General features: G+C 39.8%; 2 protein-coding genes across 2 annotated transcripts in view; one reads left to right on the top strand and one right to left on the bottom strand.

The window, feature by feature from the left end:
* The window catches only part of acad11 (acyl-CoA dehydrogenase family, member 11), a 136,696-nt gene that overhangs the window by 47,125 nt on the left and 64,274 nt on the right, over positions 1-25,297 (bottom strand).
* ackr4b (atypical chemokine receptor 4b) lies at positions 11,809-17,070 on the top strand. The gene is made up of 2 exons (XM_073830392.1): positions 11,809-11,896; positions 15,202-17,070. Exon 2 carries the CDS (start codon positions 15,205-15,207, stop codon positions 16,357-16,359), a length of 1,155 nt encoding a protein of 384 aa, XP_073686493.1. The 5' UTR covers positions 11,809-11,896; positions 15,202-15,204; the 3' UTR covers positions 16,360-17,070.

The raw sequence follows: 25,297 nt of genomic DNA, 5'->3' as shown, positions 1-25,297 counted from the left end.
GGAAATGGTGATGTTTGAGACTCATGGTATGTCATGTCCTTGTACAGAACTGTTATTATTCAACTATGCCAAGGTAAATACAGTTTTCATTCTATGGCACCTTTAATGTATGTATGTGTGTGTGTGTGTGTGTGTGTGTGTGTGTGTGTGTACCTTGTATTACACACAAGGGCCAAATTTCCCCACAAGTATAGTATTACCAGTCTAGGTTTAGGTTTCGGGGTAGGATTAAGGTAAGGGTATAGAAAATACAGTTTGTACAGTAAAAAAATCATGATGCCTATGGGGAGTCCCCATAAAACATGGAAACCAGTTTGTGTCTATGTGTGTTTAATTTAATTTCAAACAGTAAGCCAGAAGAATATGATTTTCCACAGAACTGAACTAGACTTTCTGATAGTTAAAGGTCATTTCAAGTAGACGTTAAGAAAAGGAAAAAGGACTGATATTAATGTAATTTTAGATGCTACCAAAGTGAACTTTGGTCCCATAAAAAGAATAACTCTGAAGGTTTGGCAGCTTTTATTGCATAAAAATTTTGTTAATCAATAATTTGATTATGTATTTATTTATTATTCTTTTTTGTTTTATTTATTTATTTTGTAAGTGGTTGTCAGGACATTGTTATAGACATACTGTCAAGTGTTTTGTTTTATCAGTGGTTAGGGCTGTTGTTGTATTTAAATATATTGTCAGGTCAGCTTCACAGGCCATTGCATAGCAGATTTAACATTCCAATAATAAAATAAATACAAACATTAAAACAAAAAGAAAATAAAAAGAAAACATTCTATAAATATGCTTGTGACAAAAATTGTAAAGGTTTTCAGGGTCCATCTTACAAAATATGTCTTTTTTTGTCCTGATAAAAAAACCTTTTCTCATTACATAAGGCTTCCTGTCTGTTAAGTGTCATGATCGGGGCTGTGGGGTTTCCCTCAGCCACCTGAGGTCGCTTTCCTGCACTGCACTCCCTAGATTGTCACCTGTCCTTGTCATTAGCACTAATCACCCACATCTGTTCACCATTAGGTCTATAAATATCTTCACTGTTCATTCTGATTCATGTCTGCATTGTCTCGTGTCTTGTTTTGTTATATGGTGTTTTTGATATCTTGGCTTTGGATCTTGTTCTTGGTTTTGGTTACTTTGTGTTTCAGTTATTAGTTTTGTGCCGTGTTGGCCTTTCTGTTGTTTGTTTTTGTTATATTCATTAAAAATTACTCACTTGCATTTGGACCCAGACCTCCCCTGTTATTCAACGTGACATTAAGACGACGTGTAACTCTATTTTAGCCTATATTACACATTGTATACACATTTTTTTTTGCACAACAAGACACATTTACATGTTATTTTGACATTCTTTGCAATTTAAAGGGGACATTTGATGCAAATTTAACTTTTACATGTTGTTTGAACATAAATGTGTGTTGGCAGTGTGTACACAAACTCACCACCCAGTGGTTTTTATTTAATCTGTAAAAATACCTTCCCCTTTTTCAAATCAAGCCATTCTGAGCATCTCGTCTGTGTGATGTCACAATGATAAAGGCCGCTCCCACAATAGATTGATTGACATAACTGTCTTAACTTAGACCAGCCTTGAATGAGCTGTAACAGGGAAATAGACAAGAATGGCTCCTAAGCGATTTAGGTGTTCTGTTGTTATTTACTCCCAAAATCTGAGCTGCTGAAGACGTAGTGGATGACTTTTGTTTGTGAAAGGAATGCACCTCCCGATCTACATAAATGCGTCTATATTTGTGCAAATCATTCGTTATCCAGCTTTACTTACAGCAGAAGTGAGTAATAACGTGCTAGTTAGCAAGTTCTGTTGCTAAACGTGGCTAAATGCAGCTAAAGTAAACAGGCTCATCGCTCTACAGAGAGAATAGAGGGGCGAGGTGAGAGAGTGCATTAGAATTTAAAGCAACATCCACCAGAACAGGTTGATTTTTGCAGAGATAAAATTTTAAAAGGTAAAAAGGGTGTTTTTTTACACTACTATTGAGAAATTTTAACCAAAACATGTTATAGACTTTTTAAGCATGTTATAGACTTGCTAAGACCCTGAAGAATCATATCAACTTGTGGAAAATGGGCATCCGATGACCCCTTTAAATAGTATTCACTGGTTGAGGCATGAGACTTGGCACTTACTGATTTTTTTCTGGCAGGATTTTGAACACTATGAATTTCAATATGCTGAGTGGTGAGGGGTCTCCTCTAGAGGGACCTCTTTCTCAAACTGGCATGGACTTTGCATATGCGCTGGTGAGTGTAGCACAAGTTTTGGGCATTCACTACAGTTGCTTGCATGTGCATGCACTTACACACACACACAATGCTCAAAGCTCTTATAACGAAAATCATTTACAGACAGCCATAATGTACATAATGACTCAAAGCTGTAATAATTTACAGCAAAGTGAAGCATGCAGAGGCCTGGGGCCAATCTGTGATTCAAGGGACAAATGGGTGTGTCCAACAATCATTCTTTCCTTGTTTACTGTCCAGTATTCTCCAAAGGGCATAAAAACATAATACTGCCCAGATCAAATGAGTAAGGGCTCAGTTTAGTTTGAATGTATGTAAGTGTTGGATGTGATATAAGCATCCAACATTGGCAGAAAATGTTTTTGTATATCTGCATATGCTTGTTTTTACATACAAATATATAAACATCCTTAAAAACAAAATCTATATAATTATATTTATCTTGTTTTACTGGGGGGAAAAATGCATCAGACAGCATAAATCCTAAAAATGTAATACATAATCTAAAACTTAATCAATCTGAATGACACAAATAAACTTGACCAATGACCAAACAAACTTAACAAAAAAAAAAAAAAAAAAAAAACTTTCCATGCCCCTTTCATGATTTTTTTTTTTTTTTTTTTTTCACAAAAAAGGTGCCAAGTGACAAATCTAGTGACTTCTTAGACAAACTTTGTCCAGTTTCCGAGACTCATAGGATTTTCCCCAGGACTGCGAGGTCTGCAGCAGTTTGACTGCAATTTCCAAATGTAACACATGAGATGGATCAAATGAGACTCACTGACAGTTGTTTTGGATGGGCTACAGTGGGACATCAGCTTTAAATAACAGTAAAGATGCAATATTTTGTAAAAACAGATCTGACAATGGCCAACCACTGCTGTGCACATCTTGAGTAGAACACGACAAGAATTAGGAGAATTTATCCATGAACAAATGTACCTTTATTTGTGCTGTCTACATTGGGATTAGCATAAACCTCTACTGCTTTTATACAAAGCTAATTAGACTTACAGTAAAGTAGCGGTCACCAATCTGTCTATCGTGAAATTATATTTTTTGTACTTATTCTTTACATCATGCCTGAGTCTGTAAAGAGGATGTTAACAGATGTCACAAACGCTGAAGATGAGCGCAAAGAGGAGAAAATACTATAGCAGGCAGAGCAAGATCACAGTGGTAACAAAGAAAATGCTGTTGTTGTTTTTTTTTCTCCATTCTGATGTTTTATGTAGCATAATTTCACAAAGATAAAGTTGGACGGTTCTGTCTGTTTTTGGTTTAAAGGGCACCTATATGTGTACCTACAGCAATAAACAATCAGTAGAAGCAACATTATTGAGAGCAAGAGAACTGGTGTTCAGCCGTACATGAATGAACCAAAGTCGGACACAGATGAAGGAGAGACTCCTGCAGAAGAAACACCTATGAGAATAAACCAGGATGTCTCAGATTGGTTACTTAATACATGTATGTTTTCACAGCCCACTTGCAACAATGGATGAGAAACACACATACACACAAATACTTTTATAACGTTCGCTATGCTGTGACACTGCCACGGTAAAGCCTGTATAATAGTTTCTCACTAGGTGTATAGATTTTATGTGAATGTCTATTATGCCTAAATGCGTATTGTTTATTCTTTTTATTGGCATTATATGTTGATTTTGAATATTCTCCTGTGCATTGGGTGAGGGGGAATTATGGGAACTTTTGTTGGCTGCTAACGACTCGATGCGCCTGCCTATAAGAGAGGAAGGGCGGCTATTTTATAAAGAGGTATGTTTGGTGAGATGGCATGCTTTTGTTACCTTGAACAGAGCAATGGTCCAAAATTATCTCTTAGAAAAGAGAGATGATACATTTGACTTATGAGCTGTGCACGCTCTGCTCTGGGATATATACGTATATGGACTATACTCCGAGGACCTTTTTTCAGCTGGAGGATAACATGTTTTTATGGGGCCTTGAACCAGCTGATTATACTTTTTCTCTTTTTGTGGACATTTGATGTGAGTCAACAGACTGATGAGTATTATCTTTATCATTACTTTTGTTTCTATGGACTAAGGGACTGGGGTGTTGCGGCCAACGAGCCTATTCATGGACTTTCATGCTTTGGACTATTTCTTTTATGAAAATTAACAGTTTTGGTTGTGATTGATATTACTGTCTAACCAACAAGTAAAAGGGAATTCAGTCCAACTCTCCCTGTGATAATAATTTCAACTCTTTTGAAAAAAGTTGCAGATTAACGAAACGACACACACACAAATGTGACCCTGGACCACAAAACCAGTCATAAGGTTAAATTTGACAAAACTGAGATTTATACATCAGATGAATGCTCAATAAATAAGCTTTCTATTGATGTATGGTTTGTTAGGATAGGACAATATTTGGCCGAGATACATCTATTTGAAATCAGAAATCTGAGGGTGCAAAAAAATCAAAAATCCTGAGAAAATCACCTTTAAAGTTGTCCAAATTAGGTTCTTAACAATGCTTATTACAAATCAAAAATTACATTTTGATATGTTTACAGTAGGAATTTTACAAAAAATCTTCATGGAACATGAACTTTACCTAATTTCTTAATGATTTTTGGCATAAAAGAAAAATCAAAAATTTTGACCCATGCAATGTATTTTTGGCTATTGCTGCAAATATACCCCAGCGACTTAAGACTGGTTTTGTGGTCCAGGGTCACAAATATGGTTACAACGTTCCTGGAGTGAAATGATTTGTGCAGACATAAACAAATTTAGGTAGATTTTAAGGTACATTACCTTTAAAAATAAAAGTAATCCACTGCGTCCTCAGTGGCTCAGATGTTGGAAGAAAAAACTCTTATGCTACATCCGAACACAGAACACCGGGTTTGCTTACGAGACACTGTTGATGGTACAGCTTTAATGGCAGTGAATGGTGGTCCAGATTTTGAAGCAAAACAGTGCATCCATCTACTGTATCATAAAAAGTAAAAAGGCCTTTTGAATGGAATGGGTGTGTTTGTGTAATAAACATATCTACAATTTAAACTTTATAAACTGTAATCTCTAGTTTCAACACATTTACAAAAGAGTGGTGTTTCAATGGACAACATAGGACAAAGATGTAGCATATCCCTTTAATTTCAAATGTCTATACATATTTTGGTTTAAGGTTTGCTTGTTATAGAAAAAAATAACGGTAACACTTTAGAATAGGTAACACTTATTCACTATTAACTACGACTTATTAGCATGCATATTACTAGAATATTGGCCATTTATCAGTACTAATTAAGCACATATTAATGCCTTATTGTACATGACCTTATTCTACATCCCTAATCCTACCCAATACCTATGTCATGTATCTGGTCTGTCTTCTCATCATGAACTCTTGCACACACATTCTGGACTGCAAACCCCATAAGCCACTGCACCAATCACTGCACACAGCTGCTCCTCGTTTCCCACTGAACTGATTGCTGCATACACCTGTTTCACATTTACCCACATGCATTTAAGCCACTCACACACACAGCCACCTTGCGAAGTCTTATCGTTCCATATGGTCGTAATTCTAAGCGTTTCTCTCTGTGTTGGATTATCTGTGTATGACTCTGGACTGTGTACCCCGTTGACGATCCCTGCTTCCTGCCATTGCGACCATTACCTGTCTATTGAACTGTTTCCCGGATTACCTACGTTGTTCCTGTTTTCTGGTGATTATTCTGACCTGTTGACGATTCTAAATAAACGCTGCAAATGGATCCGCACGTCTCTGACTCTCCTTGTGACAGAAGACTTCGCCACTACAAGGATCCAGCAGCGAGTATGGTGTCATCCGGTTCCAGCACGAACACCACTGTACAGATCATGCGTCTCAAGCAGGATGAGCGGACTATTGAGGAGTATGCGATGGACTTCATCGAATTGGCTAATCAGTCGACTATGGAGGAACAGTGCCTGATGATTTTCTTTCGGGGAGGACTCTTAGAGCCATTGGCTTCCCTCATGCCAATGTGTGAACCTGGCTGGACTCTGCAATATTATATAGATCTTGCTCTTTTGTTGTGTGGCTCTCCTTTTACTGTGGGAATTGTGGAAGAGAACCATCTTCCCACAGAAAGTTCCAGCTCAGAGCCACAGCATAAGATGGCCGCTCCTCCCGAGCCTGTTCACAAGATGGCCACTAGCCCAGAATCACAACACCCACATTTCACCACGGCTTGGCAAAGATTCATGTCCAGCCTAGAGGACCCACCACTACTGTCAGCACGAACAGTCGGTCTCTTACGGTCAGCACCTGCCAAAGCAGCGACCTCATATCCTGAGTCAAGCCAAAACACGACCGCACAGCCTGAGCGCCCTCCAGTGACCGCTCGCTCAGAGCCTGCTCTTCCAGAGTCTCCGCTGGAGACGCCCAGCCCTCCTGAATCTCCGCTGGGGTCGTCCAGTTCTCCAGAGCCCGCTCCTCAAGAGTGTCGTCCAGAGCCCGCTTCTCAAGAGCGTCGTCCAGAGCCCGCTTCACAAGAGCGTCGTCCAGAGCCCGCTCCTCAAGCCAGCCTTCCAGAGACTCCGCTGGTTCCGCCCAGCCTTCCAGAGACTCCGCTGGTTCAGCCCAGCCTTCCAGAGACTCCGCTGGTTCAGCCCAGCCTTCCAGAGACTCCGCTGGTTCAGCCCAGCCTTCCAGAGACTCCGCTGGTTCAGCCCAGCCTTCCAGAGACTCCGCTGGTTCAGCCCAGCCTTCCAGAGACTCCGCTGGTTCAGCCCAGCCTTCCAGAGACTCCTCTGGTTCCGCCCAGCCTTCCAGAGACTCCGCTGGTTCAGCCCAGCCTTCCAGAGACTCCGCTGGTTCAGCCCAGCCTTCCAGAGACTCCGCTGGTTCAGCCCAGCCTTCCAGAGACTCCGCTGGTTCAGCCCAGCCTTCCAGAGACTCCGCTGGTTCAGCCCAGCCTTCCAGAGACTCCGCTGGTTCAGCCCAGCCTTCCAGAGGCTCCGCTGGTTCCGCCCAGCCTTCCAGAGACTCCGCTGGTTCCGCCCAGCCTTCCAGAGACTCCGCTGGTACCGCCCAGCCTTCCAGAGCCTCCGCTGGTTCCGCCCAGCATTCCAGAGACTCTGCTGGTTCCATCCAGTCGTCCTGAGATTCCTGTCTGAGAGGACAGAGGACTTGCCGTGGGACTGCCAGTCGCCATCGGTGTCCAGACTGAAGGATCCCTCACCATCACCTCCAGTCTCAGAGTCCTGGACTCCACCTCGGCCCTTCGACCCTGCAGCTCCACCCCGGCTCTGTGCTCCCTCGTCTCCGTTGTCGGCCGTCGGCCCACCAGCTCCTCCGGGCTCCATCGTCTCTCCGGCTCCGCCCCGGTCAGTCGTCGCCCCACCTTCGCCTCTGGACTCTACTCCTCCGGCTGCGCCTCATCACTCCGTCCTGCCGGCTCTGTGGACCTCCTCCCTCCCGTGGGCACAGCCTCGATCCTCTGTCACTCCGGCTCCGCTGCGTACCTCCGGACCTCCATCTCCGCCGGGGTCGCCAGAGCCTTGGGTTCCGCCTTGGCCCTCCGGATCCTCTGTGTCGCCCAGGACCATCGACTCTCCGGTTCCGCCTCGGGCTCCACCGGCTCCACCTCCGTCGGTCGGCCCCATGCAGGAGCCAACCCTTCCTCCATCATGGCTTCTCCCTCCGTCGGCTCCGCCTCAGTTCGGGGTTCCAGTACCCCTACATGGACCTGGCCCTCCATCCCTCCCCCTGTTACGCCTCCGCTCCACCACCCTCCAGGTTGTATTAGGTGGTTAGAGCGTCTGGAAGCCGCTCCTTGGGGAGGGGCTCTGTCATGTATCTGGTCTGTCTTCTCATCATGAACTCTTGCACACACATTCTGGACTGCAAACCCCATAAGCCACTGCACCAATCACTGCACACAGCTGCTCCTCGTTTCCCACTGAACTGATTGCTGCATACACCTGTTTCACATTTACCCACATGCATTTAAGCCACTCACACACACAGCCACCTTGCGAAGTCTTATCGTTCCATATGGTCGTAATTCTAAGCGTTTCTCTCTGTGTTGGATTATCTGTGTATGACTCTGGACTGTGTACCCCGTTGACGATCCCTGCTTCCTGCCATTGCGACCATTACCTGTCTATTGAACTGTTTCCCGGATTACCTACGTTGTTCCTGTTTTCTGGTGATTATTCTGACCTGTTGACGATTCTAAATAAACGCTGCAAATGGATCCGCACGTCTCTGACTCTCCTTGTGACAACCTAAACCTAACAACTACCTTACTAAATATTAATAAGCAGCAAATTAGGAATTTATTGAGGGAAAAGTCATAGTTAATAGTGAACAAGTGTTACCTATTCTAAAGTGTTACCAAATTAACTATAAATCAGTTTTAACAAATAAATGATCAACCAACCAGTATTGGAATTGGCCAATTTCTTAAAAAAAAAATTAATCATGTAAAATCATGATCTAATCAAAATCATCACTAATTAAAATACTAAATTAAAGGCCTTAAATTGAAAGTACAATCTGGGTTTTTTCTATTAGTCCTTTAATAGACAGATCTTTTTGCTAAAGTGTTTGGATAGTTTTTGTGTTACGCAGCTCTTGGGTTAGATGTAACCCAGCAGTTGTGTTATTTTTTGCAGGGTTTTAGTGTTTTAAGTTTTAAGCACCATTGAATAGATGCATGCCTTCGGTAAAATACAGGTTTGTGTACATTCTGTTTTATCCATAAAATCGTTATTATGCTGTATATCTGTCTTTACGTGTGGTAGAAAGGCCTGAAGCCTTCCATAAAATAAATGATTTTATTCATAAATACACAAAACATAAATACTTTGTATGTAGTCAGAGCTGTCTACTGTTTGTTTAAGGGCAGGTTATGGAGTCAGTCACTGCATTTTTCGGCTATGAGTGAAATGCAGGGTGGCAGTCTAAAGTTTCCCACCGAACAGCACTCCAGTTCGGGAACAAGAACCAGCGCCATTATGGTGGAAACAGGATCTTTGTTAAACAAAGTTTATATATATAGGCAATATAGCCTGTATTAAAAACTATATAAAGGCAGACAGACAGACAGACAGACACAGACAGACACAGACAGACAGACAGACAGACAGACAGACAGACAGATAGACAGATAGACAGATAGATAGATAGATAGATAGATAGATAGATAGATAGATAGATAGATAGATAGATAGATAGATAGATAGATAGATAGATAGATAGATAGATAGCTAAGACAGAAATTAAACAAAATAAAATCACTAACAAATAAACAATAAACAGTTAACACCAGGTTGTGATGTAACCATGGGAAATTAAAACACAAGTACCCACAAACTCCCACAAGGCAACATTTACTGACACTGTGATTCATATGCTTTATGAGAGCACTTGGACCAGACAATGAATCCACAATTCCACACATAACAGAGACACACCTTAGATCCAGATAGACACACACACACACACACACACACACACACACACACACACACACACACACACACACACACACACACACACACACACACACACACACACACACACACACACACACACACACACACACACACACACACACACACACCTTTGAAACAAACACTCAAGGTTCACAATTTCTGGAAAGACTAGTGTTTTTCCTAAGGAACAGTTAGTCAATAGCCTGCCTGCATGTTTGTGTGTGGGTGTGTATGTATATGTGCTGGCAACAGCCCTTACGTTAGTAATTCTTCTGATAAAAACACAGGCTGTGTTTCTCAGGGTGTGATATAACAGACTTGTCCTTTCATGTCTGCAGGTTGTCCCCATACAAGCCGCCAAACACGCGACCGTATGCTGCACAGTGCATTCCATAACGGCCAGACTCTATCAAACAAACAAATCACGCAGGGCCTCTGGAATTCCATGCACTCTCAAATAACAGGATTAGTACAGATGAGCTACTGCAAGGAATTACACCAATCAGATGAGACCCTCCATCAAACAGTTTATTTCACCCTTCAATGCTAATATCGTCAACGAACATGGCAAAATAATCACAGCAGCTACTTTTCTACGCAAAGAAATCAAATGACTGCACTTAGGAAAGAGCAGTTAAAAGGCTGTAAAGTTAAATATACACAGTGATTTCTTGCATCAACGCTTGCCACTAGTTCAGGAAATATGTTCAAGAAACAAAAAAAAAACTTTTTTTTTTCTTTTTATAACTGTATGCACTCTGGTGTGTATAAACAACAAATGCTTCTGTAAATGATCTAGTAACAACAGATGCACCTTTTATTATGGGTGGATAAGCTAACCAATAAAAACACTAGGTGCGACACTCAAATATTCACATATGATCTCAGAGTCAGATCATATGCTCATGCAAGGATATAATGTAAAGCATTTAAAAGAACCACATCTGCAGCAGGTATATTCTTGTATTAAAGAACACTGCAAGCAGTTTGACAACTACATTATTTTAATACAGTGAAAAAAGTAGTTTTTTTTTAACTAAAATAAGCAACTTAAATGAACTTCATTGCATTGTGTTTAGTCCATTAAACACACAAATACATTTTGTTGTTTGTTTGTTTGTTTTTACCATTGTGTTCAAGAATAGATGGTTGTTAAGTTGTGTTAATGTCAGTGTAGTGACAAATTATTTCCTACTTGTTTGTTACAAACAAGTTGTTTATTATGATGCCTTTGTCTGAAGATGATCTGAGTTGAATCAGATCAATGTTTTAGGAGGAGTTTGGTTTTCAAAGAAAATCAAACTAGCAGGCAAGAAGTATAGAAGATTATGGCATAATTAGTATCAAATTCACTGCATGAATCTACACGGAATATATCAAGATCAATCTCATGACCATAAGCAAAAGTAATCAAAAAGGACTAGCATTTTTTCATATGGAACAGCCCCAAAATATTTTGAGCACCTTCAGTGCATGGTACCAAAGAAACATACCAAATGTCTTAATGATACAACAATATGTTTTAAAAGAAATAGCATATTGCATACTGCACCATCTCTAAAATGACCAGATTTTTTTTTTTTTTTTTTGGCCAAACAATTCAGAAGTTCTGGACAAAAAAAAGCCATTTTTATATCTCCTGAACATTGACATTGCACAAATTGTCTAACACCACCTCAGTGTGCAATCACACTGTTCTGGACCAAGAAATTAGAGCCCTTACGAGCCCTCACGATTTGTTATTATGAACGTTATTACCATACACATGAGTGCAATTTTTTTAGTTGGACTGCAAAAAGTATCCATCATACATGCAAACTCTTACAATACATTTTAAAACAACTTCATGAGTCTAATGTTATATTTTGTTGTTGTATTATGTTATCAATATACCAGAATTCTTCCTCTTGAAGTTTATGAGGGAAACACAGAGAGATAGTCTGCATAACCTGCATAAGGAGGTCATTCTTTCATCTCGTTCTTTCTCTCTCTCCTCAAATAATCTCTTCCTCTGACGCACACACACACACACCCATGGACGTCCTCTTGCCCCAGCTGCAATTATAAACAGAGCGTTTCACATCTCTAGGTTGAAGGCAGCTCTTTTCAGGACGGAGTGTGACTCAGACGCTACAGAGGTAAGACTGCGCTGCATTCGCATGTCGTATTTACATTAAAGCTGGAGGTAACTCAAAGTCAAAAATTTTGATCGCTTTGAGTCACAGCAACAAAGGGGACAGGCATGAGCAATAACTTTAGAGAAACATCATTGAAAGTAAACACTGGATTAAGAATACAAGAAATAAATTTCCAGCAAAGTTACAAAAAACGCTTAATTATGGTAACAGACATAATGCTTTAAGTAGTATTTAGATTTCTTCAGTTGGATTTGTGTAAAAATGTGATGCATTTCTTTTGCAGTTAGTTTCCTTCATTGTCATCTATTTAGTCAAGGCAAAGTCCTGCTTACCGATCTTCAAAAGGGTTTATGACAGGGAAGGTAAAGTTCAAAATGAACAGTGACAGACAAATTTAGGTTTCAGGAAAACATTTTAAATGTGACTATGAAAAATGTGTTTGTAAAAAAAGCTCTTGTTTCTCTAAGCCAGTGAGAAAGCAGAATGGAATGAGGGTTTACCTGTGCAGTGTTAAACTGACAGGATAAAAGGGTGTAACAGACCTTGAGCTCCATAATAGACCGAGGAAACACAACACGACAATTCAAAAGCTGTTATGGATTCAAAAATAAGAACAACGGATCATCTTTTTACATGCTTATTTAGCATAAAGCCTTAGATATACTTTCTGCATTAAGCTTTAACTTTTGAAACCAACTGTATACAAATGTTTCATATTTAAACAAGTAAATCAATTTACTTTAAAACAGAAAGTAGAATAGAATAAAATATAATAGAACACTGACTTTGTAATGAACAACACCTGTAGATACTTGTGGTTTACCCAAAAATACAATTTCTGTTGTGATTTACTCACCCTCAAATTCTTTTAAACCTGTATGAATTTCTTTCTTCCGCTGAATACAAAAGAAGATATTTTGAAGAATGTCGGTAACCAAACAATTGCTGGTCCCCTTTCACTTTCATAGGATTTTTTTCAAAATTCCTTCCTTCGTGTTTAGAAAAAGAAAGAAATTCACAGGATTGGGACAACTTGAGTGTAGGGAAAATGAAGACATCCATTTAAAATAATATGCGGATGTTTGCATAAAGTATTTATTTAGCAACTACATTAATGCAAAATTCAAATATATTATAAATAAAGTGTATGTGTTTTGTCATATAAATTCTTTAGTTGTGTATAAGTATATTGTTATATTATAAAGTTTTCTAATATGTATTCAAATTTAAAAATGTTCTAAAATGTTGTACAGCCATAGGCTATGGCTGAATATGTTGTTATTCATCAGAATTTCAAAAACAAGAGCCTAAATGTTTCCACAAGAGGAAAAAGTTCCATCCCTAACAGCATTTTTTCTGGAAGAGACGTGCAGATCATAATTAAATCACTAGTATGTTTTTAAATAGTTTTTGATTGATGTTTTAAACATTTGGAAAGCATAGAATGTTATACCAACTTTCTGGTTCTCTTTGAGTAGCATAGAAAAAATGACTTTACACAGGAAAGAAAATATAAATAGCTAACAAACTAGTACAAAAAAATAAAAAGACAATCTGCATTATGTATAGATCTTTTAACAGCTGGCTTGCTTATCACTCAGACACACAAAATGAGCTCCACTTGGTGCCCCTATTAAACAACCATGTGTTCAGCGGATTGGCAGGTAAACTCATTGTTATGTGTAACTCCAGATGAGCAGCTGACAAAAGTCAAGGATCTGCGGTTTAGAAATGCAAACAACGAGACAGACCAACAGTGAGCATTTGAACATTTTCCTAAAAGAGTTCAGGGTTAAATAAACTCTCCCTCAATCCAGACAAGCTATAGCAAAGTTACTACATTTACAATTCGTCCAAAGCCCAAGTGCCACAAAGCTGCCCATACACTTTTATTTACAAAATTTCCTAAGCTACTGTATATGGTAAAATTAAATAAACAAAAATACTTCAAGCTGCTTGGATGTTGTTGGTCAGCCAAGCTGCACACACGTACAGGGAGTTTTCAGTCAAAAGTAGATGTTTCTGTGTTGAGTTGTGTATGATCTCACCCTCCGGAACACTAAATGAGAATGATGATATGGAAGAAATTAGCAGAATGGTTTTTGATGCAGAAAAAAAAGCCATTTTGCACACATTGGTCATTTAAAACAAGCGTATCAATGGTACATGTGTGGATCAAGTGGGCTAAGTAACGTTTAAGATAAAGTTAGTCAGAACCCTGCTGAAAAAAACAGCTAAAACCAGCCTAGGCTGGTTGGCTGTTTTTAGCTGGTCAACCAGCCTGGTTTTAGCTGGTCATAGCTGGGAGGCAGGCTGGTTTTAGAGGGGTTTTGGCCATTTTTCCAGCCTGGCCAGGCTGGTCTTAGCTGGTCAGGCTGGGAAACCACCAGCTAAAACCAGCCTGACCAGCCTGGCCAGGCTGGGAGACCAGCTTAAACCAGCTACTTCCAGCTTAAACCAGCTAAGACCAGCCAACCAGCCTAGGCTGGTTTTAGCTGTTTTTTTTCCAGCAGGGAACAAAGCACAGATGTCACACTGAATCGAATAAATTAAAAAGATAAAGTGTGCACTGACATCTGAAATGTAATCAGTTAGTGGTTGTTTGGCTGTGCAGAGTCTAATGGCATTATGCAGACATTATTATAGACAGATATAAGTTACAGATATGAGGTACTGAATCATATTAAGAAAATATACAAATCTCATAATTCAGAATATTTGCTAATTTGCTAAATAAATACACATTACCATGAAAACTAGCTTGCAATGCAGGAAAACGTGACAATTTTTTCTACAATAAAAATAACCTAAACTGAATGCAGATAAAATATACATTTTATATAAAATATAAATTGTTCCAGTATATTTATATATTTTCTACAATTAGCAGTAAAAAATGTGCTGTGACAAATTGCTTTTGTTCCTCTTTCATAAGTCGCTTTGGAAAACATCTGCTAAATGCACAAAAAGTAAAATTTAAAAACCATTTTGCCTTCTCAGAGTCTAAAACATCCAAATAGGGAAGAACTGTACATTTCTGTTTATTTTTATGATTAAAATTTTACATTTCACAAGAACATACTATTTCAGTCTTTTTACTTCAAAATGTCATGTTTAATTCAATGTGTTACAATGTGCTTTTTTGTAATTTGTGAAATTTACTAGCAATATTTAAATGAAATTTTTTCAAAGTGAATCCTACATAAATGTTTTAGTGTATTTTTTTGCTTGCTTTTTTCTGAGCATATAACAAAAATGAATTAAATTTACTAAATGTTTACGTTCCTTATTCTCTTTCTCTTTAGATCATGATGAATGCACTTTTGGATTATGACCATGACTATCATTATCATGACCATGACAATAGTTCCAACCACAGTGACTATGACGACAAGGACTTTGCAGACTTCCACACAGTCTGCGACAAACAAGAGGTCAGGTCCTTCGCTGGGGTCTTTTTGCCAGTCGTCTATACCCTAGCATTGATCCTGGGCCTGGCTGGAAACTCGCTAGTCGTCCTAATTTACCTTTCCCACAAACGCTTACGGACACTAACAGATGTCTTTATCCTCAACCTGGCCTTCGCGGACCTCCTCCTGCTTCTCACGCTACCCTTCTGGGCTGCAGATGCAGTGAATGGCTGGGAGATAGGCACAGTCGCCTGTAAGATCACTTCAGCTCTCTACACCACTAACTTCAGCTGTAGCATGCTGCTGCTAGCCTGTATTAGCATAGACCGCTATCGTGCGCTAGCCAGAGGCTCCACCACTGCCAATGCCCCAGCCAGGAACAATGCCCGCAGCCAGAGGATAATCATGTGCCTCCTGGTTTGGGGACTTGCCATTGTTCTTGGACTGCCAGATATGGTGTTCTACACGGTGAAGACACAGCACTCGAGTGGGCGTAACACCTGTCGGGCAGTTTACCCGCACAGCATGGCGCGGGCAGCTAAAGCAACTCTGGAAATTCTGGAAGTGTCTTTGAGCTTTCTTCTGCCTTTCTTGGTGATGATGTTTTGCTACTGCAGGGTTGGAATTGTATTAAGTCAAGCTGCAACAGCGGGCGTACGTGGTGGAAGAAGATGGCGGGCATTTCGGGTGTTGATAGCAGTAGTTGGTGTGTTTCTGTTGACCCAGCTCCCCTATAACGTGGTAAAATTAGTCAGAGCCCTGGATGTGATCTACATTTTAGTGACGGAATGTGAGGTAAGCAAAAACCTGGACCGGGCCAATCAAATCACTGAAAGTCTTGCCCTCACGCATTGCTGCCTGAATCCTGTGCTCTATGTCTTTATCGGCTCATCCTTCAAAATTCATGCTCTGAAGCTCGCCAAGCGCTGCGGGCAGACAGGAAGAGGATACCGCCATGGCAACGAACAGCCCACCGTCGAGATCTCTCTTAAGTCGGGCCAACAAAATCACACTTCGTCGGAAAATGAAGACACGAGTACGTTCACCATATGACACGGCAATAACTTGGGGACAATGAGGACTGCCAATTATATTCCAGGATATTATTTTAAAAATGAAAGTATTTCAATAATTGACAATAACAGTCATGTGCAAAGTTAATTAAGTCCAAAGTAAAATTCAGTATCTTTGAACCCTTGTCAAAAGTACTCATCAATATGGACCTCTATTATGATTGTTGCTGCTGTCTCCGTTTCAACTGGAAAATTAGGCCGGGCCAGTGTTGCAAACTATGGGAAAAAAGTATACTTTGGCCTTAAGAATAATGCATTAACCAGAAACATTCCACTATGACATCTTTCATGAGATCTTTTGTTATATGTCTAAAGATCAAAGTATGCTGTTTTTCAGAAGACTTGCATGGAATCTGAGCATGCAGAATTCCATGGAAAACTTTAGAGAATCTGTCGTTAACAACACTTATGTTTTGGTTGCTAATGCTCTCTGCTAACAAACAATTGTATCATTACTCAGTTTTAGCTAATAATATTCTACTGAATCCCAAAATCAGTGCATAAAACTGAAAAAACAGTGCACGTGTGGGTATATTTATCAGTTATTATACTGACCACTTATAGAAAGTGTATAGTGAACTCAGGGATCTTGTGTAGAAAAGAAACCCTGTATACCAAATGTTACGTATTTGTATATTATATATCGCCAATGTGAATATATTTTTAGATTAAAGTATACTTTACACACTTAGACTTGTATTATAGTTTTGTTGTTATTTGGTGGTTTGAAATCACATATGTGCTTGCACACAAAAGTCAGCATGAAAACAAAGTATACATACACAAGGCACATGTACAGAATGTTCCATTCACACAAAATAGAAGCCACAGCATCTGATTCTGGTTGTAAGCAAGCGGCTTTGAAGGAGACTTTGTGAATTAACGGGAAGGTTATTATGACAGCACAGATGATATGTCGAAAGCAGATTGGAAAAAGAGGTTCATGAACAACAAAAGTGGTCAACCGTATATTTTTTTTAAATGGTGGTTGGGGGGAGGGGGGTTAATAAAAGCAAAGAGAGAAAAAAAAAACTGAAGTTTCTTGGCTTAATTTGCAGGATTTTAGACATTAACAACCATATGTTGTTACTTTTTTTAAAGAATTATTACCAACATTTATGATTTATTAATTTCTAGTGCTCTGAAATTACATTCCAGCCTTTAAGTTCCACCTCTTAAAAAGAGACTTGAGTTGTTGCTATTTTGCAAAAGAAGAGTTTGTGAAAGTGACGCTAAGAAAAAAAAGTTACAATTTACAGGACGAGAAATCCAGTGATCTGTATTCCCACTTGACCTGCCAAAATGTACATGCCAAAATGAAGGAAGGTGGTTAAAAAGGCTGTTATCATGATGTTAGCCAAAAGATAACAACTTTGGAAACACAAAAGAGCAAGTCAGAAGGGAAATAGACTATGCTTGAAAATGGAAATATACTCAGACTACACTGCCACATGTTACTCTAAGCAGCTGAAGTAGAGAACAGTTTAACAGCATATCTAAATAACAGATGGTGAGGAAAAGTTCACTGGAAAAAGATGAGGAAAAAAAAGAATGAATGTCACGTAGGCAGGATTGATGACAATTTCTGTAAAAGACCTAAAGACAACTCAAGTGAGTCAGACCCAAATCAGGCGCCAATAACAGTAACTCCGGGTGTGTCACACAGACCACATAAACAGACATATTCAGTCTCATAGCACTTGATATTGTAGTATCCATTATAAATATTAGTCCATGTGAGTGTCTGTTTGCGGGGGGACTGTATTTGCTGTGTGTAGAAAGCAGACCAAGCTTAACAGTGGATCTTCACAGTGTGCTCAAAATTGCTCAGAAGCTGTTACTCACTATAATGACACAATGTTTACCAGAGATGACTAAATTTCCATATTTGTGAGTGAGTGGTTAAATGCAAGCATGAGCTGTATATGACATTGTGTACAGGATGTAATGACACAAAGTCTTTGCACAAAGTGCCATTATTTTGTCCCAAAACTTTCCAACTTTTAATTAAAAATATCATGAAAACTGTCATCCAAAGTTTCTTACAGTTTACAGGCTGTTGGGATGCAAACATTAAGTGGGAACACTTAATTATTATGTAAAATATAATAATAATAATAATAATAATAATAATAATAATAATAATAATAATAATAATAATAATAATAAAAATACATATTATTTTACAAAATGGTAATAACAGTTATTATAAAATAAAACTGATCACAAATGTAGTCTATTTTATAACACTAACAATAATAATTTAAAAGTATATATAATATATTTAAGAAATATAATTCTACCATAATAATATTAATAGTGTAAATTAATTCTCAGAAATGTATTCTATTTTTTTTAAATAAAACATCAACAACAACAATTAAATTATTAGAGAAGAGGGACTGATAAAGGTCATCATAGTGCGGAAGAGAATAAAAAACAGTGTATTATTAGTATAAAATATACGTTTTCATCTAAATTACAGTCAGGTTCATAAACCTTTGGACACTGACACAAGTTTTATTATTTTAGTGTTTCAGTTATATAAAAAATGCAGGCTTAAAGTGCCCACTCTGAGTTTTAATTCTCCTATTTTTCTTTAATTCTCATCAAAATTGGAGGAAAGGTTAAGGAAATATAGCTCTTTAATATGTACCTCCCCCTTTTTTTAAGGGACCATAAGTAATTTGACAGTTTGCTCATAAACTGTTTCATTGACAGTTGTGGGCTATTCCTTCATTTTTTTTCTACATCAATTAGCATATAAGCAGATAAAAGATATGGAGTTAATTATAAATATGCCATTTGTATTTTGAAGCTGTTGCTCTGAACCCAGCTCTGCATGAAAGTAAAATAGACAAAAAATAGACAATTGCTAGGCTTCAAAAACAAAAGAATCTGGGAAATAGCAGGAACATTAGGAGTGGCCAAATCAACAATTTGGTACATTCTGAGAAAATAAAAACACACTGGTGAGCTCAGCAACATACACTATATTGCCAAAAGTATTCGCTCACCCATCCAAATAATCAGAATCAGGTGTTCCAATCGCTTCCATGGCCACAGGTGTATAAAATCAAGCACCTGGGCATGCAGACTGTTTTTACAAACATTTGTGAAAGAATGGGTCGCTCTCAGGAGCTCAGTGAATTCCAGCGTGGAACTGTGATAGGATGCCACCTTGCAACAAGTCCAGTCATGAAATTTCCTTGCTCCTAAATATTCCACAGTCAACTGTATTATAAGAACGTGGAAGCATTTGGGAATGACAGCAACTCAGCCACAAAGTAGTAGGCCACCTAAACTGACGGAGCGGGGTCAGCGGATGCTGAGGCGCATAGTGCGAAGAGGTCGCCAACTTTCGATTGCTACAGACCTCCAAACTTCATGTGGCCTTCAGATTAGCTCAAGAACAGTGCACAGAGAGCTTCATGGAATGGATTTCCATGGCCGAGCAGCTGCATCCAAGCCATACATCACCAAGTGCAATGCAAAGCATTGGATGCAGTGGTGTAAAGCACGCCACCACTGGACTCTAGAGCAGTGGAGACGCGTTCTCTGGAGTGACAAATCGCGTTTCTCCATCTGGCAATCTGATGGACGAGTCTGGGTTTGGCGGTTGCGAGTAGAACGGTACTTGTCTGACTGCATTGTGCTAAGTGTAAAGTTTGGTGGGAGTGTGATTATGGTGAGGTGTTGTTTAAGGAGCTGGTCTTAGCCCCTTAGTTCCAGTGAAAGGAACTCTGAATACTTCAGCATACCAAGACAATTTGGACAATTCCATGCTCCCAACTTTGTGGGGACAGTTTGGAGCTGGGCCCTTCCTCTTCAAACAAGACTGTGCACCAGTACACAAAGCAAGGTCCATAAAGACATGGATGACAGAGTGTGGTGTGGATGAACTTGACTGGCCTGCACAGTCCTGACCTCAACCCGATAGAACACAACATCAGTGTGTGACCTCACAAATGCGCTTCTGGAAGAATGGTCAAAAATTCCAATGGACACACTCCTAAACCTTGTGGACAGCCTTTCCAGAAGAGCTGAAGCTGTTATAGCTGCAAAGGGTGGACCAATGTCATATACCACTTAAGTCCGTATGCGAGTCAAGGCAGGTGAGCAAATACTTTTGGCAATAGTGTATAAAGGTCTGGACATTCACAGAGGAAAATCGTGGTGGATGATTGGATGATTCTCTCCTTAGGAAAAAAAAAAAAAAACGTTTCACAACATCCAGGCAAATGAAGAACACTTTCCAGGATGTAGGCGTGTCATTGTCAAAGTCTACAATCAAGAGAAGACTTCACGAGAGCAAATACTAAGGGTTCACCACAAGGTGCCAACAAGGCCAGATTAGACAGATTAAAAATCTAAAAAAGCCAGACCACTTCTGGATTTTTTAGATTGCTGAAATTAAGATAAACCTGTACCAGAATTATGGCGAGGGCTTTGAACAGCTCATAATCCAAAGTATACAACATCATCTACAGTGGTGTGAAAAAGTGTTGTCTTGTGTTATCTTTAATTAATATTTAAATTTGTTTGATGATCTGAAACATTAAAGTGTGACAAACATGCAAAAAAATAAAATAAAAAAAATCAGGAAGGGGGCCAACACTTTTTCACACCACTGTTTTGCTGTTTTTCACACCTCCTGTTTTGCTGAGCTGCCGTGTGGTTTGTGTTTTTAGCTCTCTGTGATTGTAGCTTTCTGGAGCTTGTTTTTCTTTAGAAATCTCTATCTTATTATTACTCTCTGCTGTTTAAAGTAATTAAAAACAGCTTTACTCCCAACAGACTTGTGAAATTATCCGTCACACTAATCTGACCGCTCACTTTACCCGTTAACCGCGACTGCAGTGAATTAGCCATTTAGCTTGCCACTGGCGACTTGCATTTACATTCACGTTCTCTACTCGCGCCTAATACCGTTTTCCTTTCTCCCTCGCAAACCGTTTCGCTTTTATTCCACAACCACAATTTGCAACAAGTTAGCATTCAGTTAGCCAATTAGCTTGCGAATCACGATTCCTTTTACGTCCTATTCACTCCGTTGTTCCTCCTCCCATCCCTCTCTTCAAGAGTTCATCAAAACAACAGTGGTAAGTTGGAACCATTCTACAAAAACGGTGAGTAATGGCTTCTTCTCTTGCTATTGTTGTCTGCACCACCTGCCACATGTATAGCTTATCTATCTCTGTCGGCAGTGAGCCTTATACATGTGATAAATGCAAGGAAATAGCTAGGCTGACAGAGAAGATTTCAGAACTAGAGACACACATCCAAACTTTAATGGAGGATAGTAAGAATGTGAGGGACTTAGATACGGCTTTGGATGTGACTGGCTTAGGGAGACATGCAAATTGTTTGGTTCCGGTAGTTACAGTGCCCGTGCAGCAGGGCAACTGGGTGACTGTGAGACGGCATAGTTGCGGGTCAAAACACCGCTCTTCCGTTCCGATCAGAACATCAAACAGGTTCTCCCCACTCAGTGACGCACCCACTGAGAAACCTGATGAAAGTGCTCTAGTAATTGGCGATTCTATTGTACGGAACGTGAAAATAGAGACTCCAGCCACCGTAGTCCAGTGTTTACTGGGAGCCAGAGCGCCTGACATCTTGGCAAATTTAAAAGTGCTGGCTAACGTTAAACGTAAATTCAGTAAGATTGTTATTCACGTCGGCACAAATGATGTTCGACTTCGCCAGTCGGAGATCACTAAAAATAATGTTAAAGAGGTGTGTGAACTTGCAAGTACGATGTCAGACACTGTAATATGCTCTGGTCCCCTCCCTGCTTACCGTGGTGACGAGACACACAGTAGATTGTCATCATTAAACGGCTGGATGTCAAAGTGGTGCCCGCGAAATAACATAGGTTTCATAGACAACTGGACGAGTTTCTGGGCCAGACCTGACCTGTCGAAAAGAGATGGTCTTCATCCCTCCGGATGTGGAGCATCTCTCCTATCTAGAAATATGGCACATAGTCTTAGCGTTTGCACTTGACGGGCCCAGGTCAGGAAGCAGACAGACTGGCTAAACCGACCGTCTGCTAGCCACATCACGTCACAGAAATCAGTTAATTCTCAGCACATAGAGACCCTTTCACCTAGATATCACACTATAGAGACTGTGTCTTTTCCCCGAGCTAGAAAACACAATAAACGTCCAAAGCAATGTAAGAGTAACAATTTGATTGATGTTCAACAAATAAAAAATGTATATAAGCAAGAGATTTTAAAACGGCAGATGGTAAACCAATAGCGCATTTGAATCTAATAGGACAGCTAACTAGAGCAGTACAGCTACCTGCCGAAGTGGCCATAGTAAGGTGAAAGGTCACGCAGTGGGAGATGATGAACAGGCTGTAGGGAACAGGAAAGCAGATGAAGCCGCAAGGGAAGCGGCCAAGGCGCAAATTAAACCACCGTTCAACATGAGTAACGAAAGTCAAGTAACTATGACTGTCCATATAACTAATGTACCTGACAATGACATTAAGATTTTGCAGAGTCAACCTACACAAACTGACTTGCAACATTGGAGTGAGCACGGATGTGCTCCGGATAAAGACGGGATTGTGAGAGATGAGAAGGGAAGGGTAGCACTTCCAAAGTTGGCATTGGTGATTCTTATTAGACATTACCATGGCCTGTCACATACAAGCTGTGCAAAGGTAGTACAAGTAATCAATCATTTGTTCTGCATTGCAGACGTACACAAAACAGCTAAGCTTATTCTAGATTTATGTATGACGTGCACACAAGTAAATCCGCATAAACCGATTAAACACAACGCACTAACACATCCAGAAGCACCTTTCCAGAATGTGCAGATCGACTTTATATACATGCCACCTATAGGTAACTTGAAGTACCTGTTGGTCATAATTGACCGATTTACAAAGTGGCCAGAAGCATTTCCTTGTGTAAGGGAAGATGCAAAAACAGTGGTTAAGATCCTAACCAAAGAAATAATTCCTCGATTTGGCATACCTACTACCATTGAGAGTGATAATGGGACACAATTTGCCTCTAGGGTAACACAATTCCTAGCCAAAGCATTGTCCATTGATTGGCATTTCCACATACCGCATCATCCGCAATTGTCGTCAAATTTCGGAACGCCTTAAAAGGACTATTAAGGAAAGGCTAACAAAAGCCTCAATCGAGACAGGGAAGAAATGGGTAGATTTACTACCTGCAGTATTAACTGAAATAAGAATGACTCCATCTTCCACCACTAAACTCTCACCGTTTGAGATACTGATGGGTAGGCCTTTCCTGACCCCTTGGGTCAAAGGCCACGCAAGCATTACTTCCGTAGGTGACCTGGAGGTGGTGCAATAGGACTACGTGACTTCCCTAATCAAGAAACTCAATTCTATATGTGCTGATATTTCTTTGTGTTTTCCTCTCCCCTCAGAACAGCCTACTCACTATTTTGTTCCAGGCCAGAATGCTGATCCCAAGTTTAAAGCCAACGAGGGTGGGAGAAACGAAGCACATTGGACCAGCCACTGTGATTGCCGACCGTAACCAGGACCGGAGTTCTGATGGATTATCAGCCACAGTGGATACATGCTTCACGACTGAAGAAGTGTTCTTCAGGAGAGCAGGCAAGCTCCAATTTAAAATAGAATCCTGGTAAAGGGGATTCCCCTTACTGCCTAACAGGGAGGAGGAAAAACACTGACTAAGCTGAGGAAGGAACTACCTCTTATAGTGAGGTGGGGGTTATCCAAAGCAGGAAGATAGATGGTCCATTGAGCCAAACAGTGTTAACTCTTATACAACCCTGTATGCACTAAGGGCCCTATTCTGATTGATGGATTATCCACCACTAGATGGTTTCACTCAGTGCCCGGTTTTAGAAGCTATTCTAGTGTTTGATAATAAAGTTGTTGAACTAGCAAGAGCAGTCTTGGAAGAAGAACCAGAATTAATTAAAGAAATAATTCTTGAGAGGATCTTCCAGACAATTTAGATAACATCACGGATATCATCGCCCACATGAAGACATCCATCCCGGACCCGAAGAGAGTCGACTCCTGGTTTAACTGGCTGGACGGACTCTGGGGCGAATGGGGAACCTGGAGTTTCACCACTGTGGTTCCAATTATTGTTCTGATGTTCATTGTGTTACTAATCGCTCCATGTCTAATGCAGTGTATTGGCAATTTCATTATGCATACTATTACATCCATCACAACAAGAGGAACTTATAAAGTTATGCTCACTGTTCAATCAAGTAGATGAAGATGAGTACAATAATTATGATCGTATTTATCAGCTAGAATCTGAAGGGCATAATCTGAAAGAAGTCTAGACACAGGTCTAGTCAGAGTTGATATATAACCATGTTTCCTTAATGATGAATATGAAGTGTATCTGTGTGTCCACATTTAACATTGATAGGAATGATGTGTTTTATTTTATATGTGTATTTTAACATGAAGACACAGGATTGTTTGTTGGTGTAAGACATTCTGTCTTAAAGTGGCCATTGTAAGATTCTATTACATCCTGTGTCCTTTGTAATATGTCTCTTAACATTGTAACCTGTGTTCTCTATTGTATTTGGAATATAGACAATGATGTAATGACAGGTCATGGGACTGTCTGGGACATCTCGTACCCTTTCCATCTTTCTGCTGACAGTCAGATTTCACTTCCCTATATTTACTAATAAATACCAACTACCTTTCCCCAATAAACTAGTCTTGAATGAAATGCACTATTGCTGTGTCTGTCATTCTTGGCTCCGGGGTCCCGTACCTGTGCTGTGTGGCTCAACTCAGATCGAATCTTAATTCTCGGCAATTATAGAATATACATTTATTCTAACAAATACTGAGAAACAAATGATAAAGCTTGGCTTATTAAATATCAGGTCACTTTCTACGAAAGCACTTT

Source organism: Garra rufa, chromosome 24 (genome assembly GCF_049309525.1).
Source record: "Garra rufa chromosome 24, GarRuf1.0, whole genome shotgun sequence".
NCBI classification, from domain to species: domain Eukaryota; kingdom Metazoa; phylum Chordata; class Actinopteri; order Cypriniformes; family Cyprinidae; genus Garra; species Garra rufa.
Note: the sequence above shows the minus strand (reverse complement) of the source record. Positions and strands in the feature narration are given on the sequence as shown.